We start from the raw sequence: 10,014 nt of genomic DNA on the forward strand, positions 1-10,014 counted from the left end.
TTTAGCAAAATAATTACGAAATCGTTTGGTTTAGAAGTAAGTTATGTAAGGGTTGATAATGTGAAGATTTTTACTATATAATATTGAAGTAATTGTCATGCATTAATTAATATTTTTTAAAAAATTATTAGGAGTATATGAAGAAGTAAAATAATATGGAACAACTAGTAAAATGTTGATCTAATATAGAACGGAGGGAGTAGTACTTATTTTCCATTTTGGGTGTTCTTCACATCTCAAATTGAAATAATGCCATTTGTCATTAAGACTTGGAAAATAATGCGACTGCTTCTCCAAGTGACACGTTTGTTCCTATCAACACCTAATATTGATGTACAATAAACGGAGTCCAGTTGTCACCGTCTGAATTCTTGAACTTCCACATATATACTCTTTCCATGTAAACCAAGTTCAACTTTTTAGTTTACTTCGCCTCTGCTTCGGGAAATTCTACCGTACGTATGCATTTCGAAGAAATAAACTCGTTCCTTTGGGTTGTTTTTTAGCCCTACACACCATATATCAGGTGAGTTTATCTTTCATCTCGTTATGTTTCCTTTATATGTGTTTAGTATGGATGAAAACATGTTATGGACTTTAGTATGACTCGACCGCAAAAGGTAGCTCAATCACATGAAGAGTTTAGATGTGGAACACAACACTAAGGGTTGGAGAGTTGAATATCTGGAGCGTGGACAATTTAATATGGGAACCCAACATTGGTCATTCTATAGATGAAGATATTAAAGCCTTGTAGATAGAGTTGCCTAGTAGTTGTATTTGTGAGAGATAACAGGGTATGCTACTCGTGCAATTAGTTGAGGTGTGTGCAAGCTGGTTCAGACAACACGGTTGCAAAGAAAATGTTTTCCATGAAAAAGAAAAGTTATGTGGAAAAAGTTCTATCCAAGTGTCATTTTGTGTTTGTATTGTAGGTGATCATATACGATTATTGTGTTTTGAGAGGGATAAAAATGACAGAATTGTTGATTGAAGCAAGTGATATGGAGTTTGAGGGAGGATATTTGCAAGTGATATGGAGTTTGAGGGAGGATATTTGTAAAGGAAAATGACTCATCCAATTGCTCTATGTTGTTGGAAAACATTTTCCTCAGAGAAAAGACTTTCCACAATTCAAAGTAACCGAAAATTGTGAAATGATCTTGTTCGATAGATACCCTTTGTCTCTACGTAGCGTCAGTTAACCGGTCTAATGTCTCTTTCTTTTCTTTATAATCAGTGATAATAAACAAAAGTCGATGAATTGAGTAATCTACTAATCTGTCTAGAATGTACTGTTGTTCGATGACAAAAATGTAAAAACTTTTTTAACTCACAGATACCTCTAAAACTTAACCTATGGATTTTTAACTGGTTGAAAGTGTTGTTGCCAGATATATAAACCAGAAGTGAGAGTTGGTAAAGTGAAAAAAAGATGACATTCAATTCAAAGTGCAAGTTGCTTGTGCTGGCAGTCCTACTGCTAATAACGATTCGCCCAAGCTTACAGACTCGACTAAGAAATGAAAACAAGGTTAAAACTGCCACTTTCCTATCACCAAATTTTGTGCTCGAACCTGGATTAGTTGCTAACAAATTTTACTACAACATCGATTTCCCTAAAGGCCATATTGCTATCAAAAGTTTTGATGCTGAAGTAGTTGATGAGTCAAGGAATCCTGTCCCCCTTTATGAAACATATCTCCATCATTGGCTTGTGGTAAGATATTATCAACACAAAGGTTTGGAGGTGTCAAAGTACCATGACGATCTGGGGTTTGAACAGTCAGATTATATATTAGTGAGGAACTCAGGGATATGTGGAAGGGATCTTTTTCAATATTTTGGCCTTGGGTCTGAAACTCGTAAAACAGTGAAATATGTTCCAGACCCTTATGGGATAGAGGTTGGTAATCCTTTAGAAGTACCTCCTGGATATGAAGAAAGATGGTTGCTTAATGTACATGCAATTGAGACACGAGGTTCCGAAGATCAGATGGGATGCACAGAATGCAGGTGTGATCTTTATAATGTTACAAAGGATGAGTATGACCGAGATATAGAACCAAATTACATTGGAGGCTTGAGATGTTGTCATGATGAAACAAGATGCAGAACAAGAGAAGGGTTTCAGGGTCCAAAGAGAAGTTTGTACCTGAAGTACACAATCAAATATGTTGATTGGCATGCCTTCATTAAGCCTGTTAAAATATATATTCTTGATGTCACTGATACATGGAAAAGGCGGAAATCAACAGGACTTAAGCCGTCAAGACATCATTGTCAGGTGATGAACACTTCTAATTTGGTTATTTGCTTTCAATCACTCAATCCCAAACTGGTTGGAATCAGCAATATTAAATCCTCTCTAGGATATCTACAAAAACTTTTTGTTGGTTTCCTTTAGAAAGTATTTCCAACTGATGAATGAATAAGAGAGTGATATTACTTATTAAAAAAAAGAGTAATATTGATTTCAGAGGCGGAGTCAGGATTTGAATCTTATGGGTTCTAAATATTCAATGAATTTTAAAGACAAATATAGAGTTTGAACCAAATCTATTGGCTTTCGGCCGGCATTCTCCCTCCACCCTCATAGATTTGACGCTTCAGTATATAAGATCCTAGGAATTGTGCAATTATTTGCCTATGTTATTATTATTATTGTATAAAATGAATGGTAATTGGATTCATAAGTTGCAATGTTTTTGAAGCCTTTATCCCCTAGATATTGCGGTCAATAATTTAGTTGAACTTTCTTGATACAGATTGAATATAAAGTTGAGTCATGTTCTGCTGCTGTTGCTAATAATGGATGCATCCATACAAAAAAGATAAGTGTAACTTTGCCTAATGGTGGAAATGTTATCTACGGAGTTGCTCACCAGCATGCAGGTGGGATTGGTTCAACCCTCCTTGGAGAGGTACTTTGAGATGTTAAAATTTGTTTTTTTGGTCATAGTCAGCTCAGAATCTAGTAATTCCACGACTTCCCACTTTGCTAATTTATGCACCTAGGATGAAGTTTTTCTTGGTGATACACTTGTAATGTTGATGGACTGTATCTTAGAGAGGTTGTTTCTGCTTTACTAACCTGAATACAAGAGATAACAGTTACACAATATCAACACGTCCTGCTTCAAATGTATTTGAGGTGAGGAAAATAATCAAATTATAGTTTCTGTTATGCCACACGGTGTGAACTCCCCAATATTTGGGTCTCCCAGGGGAATTTTCTTCCATCTCTATGATTTGATCATTCATGCATCAATCCTGTACTTCTTTGGTCTCCTTTTTCTCTCGATTAAGAAAGTGACATAGGCTTGGCCAAATTTCTTCAGACCTAAAAGTCAAGTTCCCTTGTAAACCAGTCTACTGATAAAGGACCTGAACGATGCCAATGGGTCGATCTTAAGGCAAAACTGTCACAAGCATCAAACTTTTAGGGACTCATTTTGTTGATTGCAATTGTTATCTAGATCCTAAAAATTGTAGAGTATTGCTTTGTTTCCTCTTCAATGTCTGGGAAAGCTTAATAGCTGTCTCTTTGTTGTGTGGTTGAGATGATTACTTAATTAAACCTTTTGAAAGTTAGTTAATAGGGTGTCACCTTCTGTGGATTACGAATCCACCCTCCCTTTGCGAGTTGATTAGTGGATGCTAGTCCTTGGTCAATCTTCTTGGGGCTACAATGTTACACGTGAAGCTCTCACAAAGGGTTGGTGTTAAGCTAAGCACTGCTTGATTCCTTCTTTCTCTGTGTACTGTATTTATCTGTATCGCAATAAAATCCTCAATCAACTTCAGTACTATGGTTAGTGAATAATGTGACGATTATGATTTGTAGCATATCTATTTGAAGTTGTCTTGATCGTCTTGTGATTGTTTCGATACGTCAAAGGAATGTAAGGTCTGCTGATTACTGTTTCTTGTTTCTCCACTAAATTGGTTCAGGATGGACGGGTTATATGCTCATCTCTTCCAATCTATGGAGAAGGAAATGAAGCTGGTTATATTGTTGGTATGTCCACTTGTTATCCCAGGCCTGGCTCTGTCAAGATATCCGAGGGAGAGACTCTGACTTTATTATCAAACTATAGCAGTGATCAAAGGCATACAGGAGTTATGGGCCTGTTCTATATATTGGTTTCTGGGCAATCTAGCTCTATCCTGCATTCCAGAGACAATGTAAGATCTTGCTTCATGTTCTTATCTGAAATCTTTTCAGGTGATCTGATGTAATGAACTTTCAATTAATGTCTAAAAGCTGAATATAAATATTGTCTGTGTAGATAGTTGGTATGTTAGAAAGGTTTTGAGAGTGGGGCTATAGCTTGTGAGGAAAAAGATGTCTGAGAAGCCACTTCGTCGGAGCAAAGAGTCTGGGGTTCGGGTGAGATGGCAGAAGCTGGTTGGTTTTTGGTGTGAACTTCACCTGTTTAGTTTCTGGCTTACAGTCAACAATAAGTTCAATAGGTACATTATGAGTATATGTTAGGTGTTCATCAATAAGTCACCCGTCTAGTTAAAGTGTGTAGATGAAAAAAATCGACAAGCCATCTATGTATTCTGCCCATCGATTTTATTGTTTCAATGGCCTCCTCAAAAGATCCTAAACTTAGTGTTCCTTGTTTCTGCAGATGGGTGATATTGTCATACTACATAATGCTGTTTTGGCATTAGCAGGGTTTGGAATTGCAGCACTTGTTGCTGCAACTGTAAGTTATCAACATCAGAGCGAAAGAGAAGAAGGGTGTGAATCGATCCTAATGTGAGGTTCTTTCAGCCTAACCTCTGGTGACCGGTATAATGTACCATGTGATCAACTGTTTCGACTCAAGTTGGTTCTTGGTACATATGCTAACTTTTAGGCAGTTAAATTGTAGATGTTTTAGTCTATGGGGTGCTTGCTTAGTTTTCTAACTACATGTTGCATATAGTGTGTACTTGAGAATAGAGATGTAACGCGTACACAATCGTATCTGCCGGGTGAAACAAGCCTCTTAATGAATAATGAGAGTGACCACAAAGATTGTTTAAGGACTATATTAAGAAGGAGATTATTGTCATTTATCCGCAGCTTAGGTGTGACACCTGGATTGTGGATAACATAATATTATAATATAGAAACTAAAAAAAAGTGCACTAGGGGCGAGGTGAAAACTTAATCAGACAGAAACTTATTGCCTTGAGTCATACTGATCAATTTTTATTGATTACTCAAACTATATTAATCTTTGATATTTTATTCTTTCTATACCATTTATTCCCTGAAATAGATTTTTATAATAATAATAATAATGGGGTCTTCGCAATGCAAACGTGTGGTCATAATTTGCTTCCTTGGCATAAAAATGAGTTGAAGTCATCAAAATTGTCGCTGTTCATCCTTTTGCACCCAACAATATTTTAGATGCTGTGGGCCAGCTAATAAATATATTTAGGGTTAGATTATTTCTAAAACAAGGTTATACCATGATTACAACAAAGAGCAATATGCACCTTCTGCATGGACAGAAATTTTCAGTCAGAAAATCCCATATTTTAGTGAAAAAATTATCCCAATTTTAGTTAGTACGCATAATTAAGTACTAATGGACACATTTAATCTTCTGATATTTAATTCAGAACGTAAATAGAAAAACAAGTGGACTTTACTCTATATAAATATTTACATTTAACTGTGCCCAAAAATACAATCAAGCTCTGTGCTTGTTTCACTATATGCTATATAAAATCCAGGGATAACTCAACAATTTGATTTCATAAAAATTGCAATAATTAATAAGGAATGAATTGTCACAATCACGTCGTCTTTATTTCACCTAAAAACAATAAACACGTGGTTTGACATCTGACATCCTTCCATTGGTCCACGATTGCTGCGTTTTATTCACGAAACCAAAATTGGGCCTTTCACCTTTTTCCTATTGATCTTCTCTTTTTGTGGAAAATAAACCTACCACTCTTGCTTACTCCCTCCGTTTTTTTCTACTTGTCAAATTTTAATTTGATATATGTATTAAGAAAATAATAATTGTTATAGTAAGTTTATCATATTAATTCATAGGTCTCAAATATATTTATTCACTACATATTTCAAAGATATTAACTTAATTTCCACGATATTAATTTAATATTAATAAATTAAAGATATAATAGAAAAATAATTGTTTTTGATTTATCAAAAAGTAACAAATAAAAAAAATCAAATTAAAAAATAGTTGACAAGTAAATAGAGACGAGGGTAATACAAACTTATAATCAATCAACTTTTGTCAATTCAACTTTACTCCTAATTATGTTATGGTAAAAATTTCGAAAGCCAAACAAACTTGTTAGTCATCGTTGTTTCGAAAAGAAAAACATCATCAAGATTACCTTCCACTCACTTTGGAATATTTTTAAAGCAAGAAACTTTTCAGTTTTCAGTTACTATTAATTGACCCATTTCTGCTTTAGTGTAAATTAAATATTTGATTTTTTTGCTTAACTTAAATAAAAACAAATTTAATACTTATACTTAAATCGAGGATCTATCCTTTGCTTGTGATATTAAACTGAGTGTGTTATTATTATTGCTGGTAAAAAAAATCAATGTAATAATAGTGTTTAGTCTTAATCTTAAATTAGTCACGTAATAAACGACCTTAAATTCAGAAACTTCGAATTTTGACCCGAATAAAACCGGGTTCATTCATCGGGTCACTCTCAAAGAAGATCCTCCACAAATATTCTCTTCTTCTCCCCTCTTCCAATAACAAATCTAATTTCTTATTTTTCCTCCACTGTAAGGTACCTTCTGTTCAAAGTAGCGTTAGATCTGTGAAGAAAAGATCCATTAAAAAAAAATTCAATCGTTTTGCCTATGCTGTGAAGAAATTGGAAAAATCAATTTTCTGGCATGTCAGTGGCTGGAGAGGCAGTAGAGCATGTGAATTTTCCAGCAATGGCAACAAAGGACCGGTCCGGATGTTGTAACCCGGTGAAGAAGGCCGGCCCGGTTTCGTTGGACCATGTGCTATCAGCTTTAGGTGAGACCAAGGAAGAGAGGGAGTCGAGAATCAGAAGCCTCTTTAGTTTTTTCGATTCTGACAATGCGGGGTACTTGGATTATGCGAAAATTGAAAAGGGTTTGTCTGCTATGCAAATTCCAGCGGAGTATAAGTTTGCTAAGGAATTGTTGAATGGTTGTGATGCTAATAAGGATGGAAGGGTTGATTATCAGGAGTTTAGGAAATACATGGATGATAAGGAGATGGAGCTGTATAGGATTTTTCAGGCTATTGATGTGGAGCATAGTGGATGCATCTTGCCAGAGGAACTATGGGATGCCCTTGTAAATGCTGGTACTTTACTGTTATTCATTCTCTTAAAACGCTTTACCTTCCTGGTTCCTAGATTAATGGTTAAGTTTGATATTGTCCTTTTGATCACTGGGGGAGTAAGTGGTTTGGATGTACAATACAACTGTCTATTGTGGTTCATAAAAGGAATCTATCTTATTGAGAATTTGCACCGTTGAGGTCCCAGAACTAGTTTGATAAGTCCTGATTATTTGTTCAGATACATTTTTGAAAGTTTCAACCTTAAATGGCTCTGCTATTCAAATTGAGGTTAAGGGATCAGTTGCCAAACTGGACTTAGTTGGAAGTTTGTGTTTAATGTATGCTCTGTTGGGAGCTGTGGAATGAAACCCACTGGAAGAATAACCACAGTTACTTCATTAGTATAAACAAATGAATGAAACACATATATTGTGTGGAAAATCCCTCTGAGCTTTGCACTTGTTGCACCAACATTACTGTGTTAGAGAATTATGCACTAGGTAGTTTCAAATATCACAAAGTCCTCGAGAGATTTACCACCCAAAAGAGGAAATTTTCCTCCTGTACCCGATGGATCAAACTTCCTTCCACCTTACTGCTCTGTGGAACTTTCTTTTATCGTAGTACTTAACTTTTCTGCTAAGAGGCTTGCTCTCGGTATTTTCTGCGCAATCTTTGTGGAACATCTGAACTTGTCTCCCAGTAGTTGTTCTTGCACCGCCGTATATTGTTCACTCGTTGAGTAGATATCGCAAGTCATCATAGGGATCTCAGCATCTTCTATCCATCATAACCTCACTCATGGTTAGGCGTGCAGGGGTTATATTTTTCCCGTCCACAACTCCACCTCATACTTTTATCTCCAAACTTCAAAACAGATACTATAAACAGTGACTTTACATGAAGAGTTGTCCATAAGTATGAATAATGATGTTAGGTATTATACCCATATGTATAGACAGAATATATATGTATCTATTCTGTGCTTGTACGTATCGATAACACTCAGATGCTTCAATCCTTATGTGCCAGTTGTTGAGGAATGGAGAGTAAAATGTTCGTGATAAACTTGAATCTCAGAATTTAGTTACTTTCTTAATAAGCTCCCCATCTGATGAATTTTCCATGATCTGGATATTCAAGTATTTTTGTCGAGGAGCTCTGCCTTCATAAGGTAGGGTTGGTCTACGTACACACCACCTTCCCCCGGACCCCACTTGTGGGATTTCACTGGGCATGTTGTTGTTATGTTCTAGGGCTTTGGAGATTGTGGTTGGCATTTTGATGAATTTGTTTTAGAAAAGTAGTGATTGGTTGATACAAAAATCAATCTTTAGAATTTTTTCTTTTTGAATAAAATGATAGAGCACTGATCTACTGGTCTGGGTTGGCATATCTCTGTTTTATATTTATATTTTGATGAATAGAGTACTTCAATCTCAATAGTATAAAGGCTCCAGAAGGGTGCTACCACAGTTTTACAAAGTTACATGTATATGGAGTCTTACAAATTAATAAAATTCACCAAGTCATTTACATCACCTATGTAAAAAGGTGTTTAAGTCTTTAAGCAACTTATGCTTTAAAATTTCTACAACAATCAACAAGTTATTTCCCCTCATAGTATCTCCTGGTTTATTACTTCCATAAGGGCCACATAATGCATAGGAGAGTTGTTCCCCTCTGTTGTTTCCATGCACCATCTTTGAGCTTTTCTCAGTGCATGGTTGCTATCAGAGGCCATCTCAATCTATTCTCCTCTGGTCTGGATCTGCACTAATCATTTATTCAGTAGATATGAATTGTCGTGGGATGAGTAGTCCAGCTTAGCTGACTTGTTACTTTGATACTCATGATTTCAGTTGAAACAAGGTAAAATGAATGTGTCTGTAAAATCACTTCATAGCAAATTGGTGCATTATGCTATTTTAGTTGTTCAATTTTTGCTTTAATGAGCAAGATATTAATGTTTAACTGTTTGCAATAATAGTAGTAGTAGTAGTAATAGTATTTTGATGTACTGAGGTGCCGCTTCTCTAAGCTCAGATGGTTTTTGGTTTGTCTTCAATTTAGCTACTACGGTTTTACCACTTTTAGTCTGATTTTGAAGATGCTTTTGCACTTTCTTTTCTGGTGCCTGTGATAAATAATTTTTCTAGTTCTTAATTTTAATTCTTAGACTATTTCTCGCTGGACTTCTTAAATTCTTTGATTTAGAAATATGCAGAGTAGATTGTCAAGGCTTATACTGAGCTAAATTATGTGGTTAATAAGTTGGCTGGTTGACGATGATATGATGCAATAATTCATATTCTTGTAGCAATAGGATGCTTAAGATGGCCATGATGTTCTCTACAAGTTACTCATAGTTGAGGAGAACTGTTCTTTACATTGAAATTAGTTAACTCTTTCTTTCTCTCTGCTCTGGACAAAGAATTACATTTAGATGAGTTTGAGTTTACCGTTATGTAATCAAGCTGGGGTCCAGCATAATCGGGTCAAGAGTTGGTGTTTTGAAGCAATTCTGTAAGCGTCAGGGAAACCAATTGTGTATGGATTGTGTGTTTTTTCCGTAAATATGAGCAAAACAACACGACTATCCTTTTCCATATCAATTCTGCTTCTTTTTAGTCAGTTTAACTTTAACACTTTTTGGAACATGTTCCTAGCGCTTTTTGGTATAAGT

At 35.6% G+C, this 10,014-nt stretch overlaps 1 protein-coding gene across 1 annotated transcript; it reads left to right on the forward strand.

Moving 5' to 3' along the window:
- Window positions 1-436: 436 nt before the first annotated feature.
- Window positions 437-5,163, forward strand: LOC102587597 (uncharacterized). The gene is made up of 5 exons (XM_006367944.2): window positions 437-526; window positions 1,395-2,287; window positions 2,769-2,924; window positions 3,955-4,188; window positions 4,641-5,163. The coding sequence occupies exons 2-5, from the start codon at window positions 1,436-1,438 to the stop codon at window positions 4,773-4,775; spliced, it is 1,377 nt and encodes a 458-aa protein (XP_006368006.1). The 5' UTR covers window positions 437-526; window positions 1,395-1,435; the 3' UTR covers window positions 4,776-5,163.
- The last annotated feature ends 4,851 nt before the right edge of the window (window positions 5,164-10,014 follow it).

Source organism: Solanum tuberosum, unplaced genomic scaffold (assembly GCF_000226075.1).
Source record: "Solanum tuberosum cultivar DM 1-3 516 R44 unplaced genomic scaffold, SolTub_3.0 contig00043, whole genome shotgun sequence".
NCBI classification, from domain to species: Eukaryota; Viridiplantae; Streptophyta; class Magnoliopsida; order Solanales; family Solanaceae; genus Solanum; species Solanum tuberosum.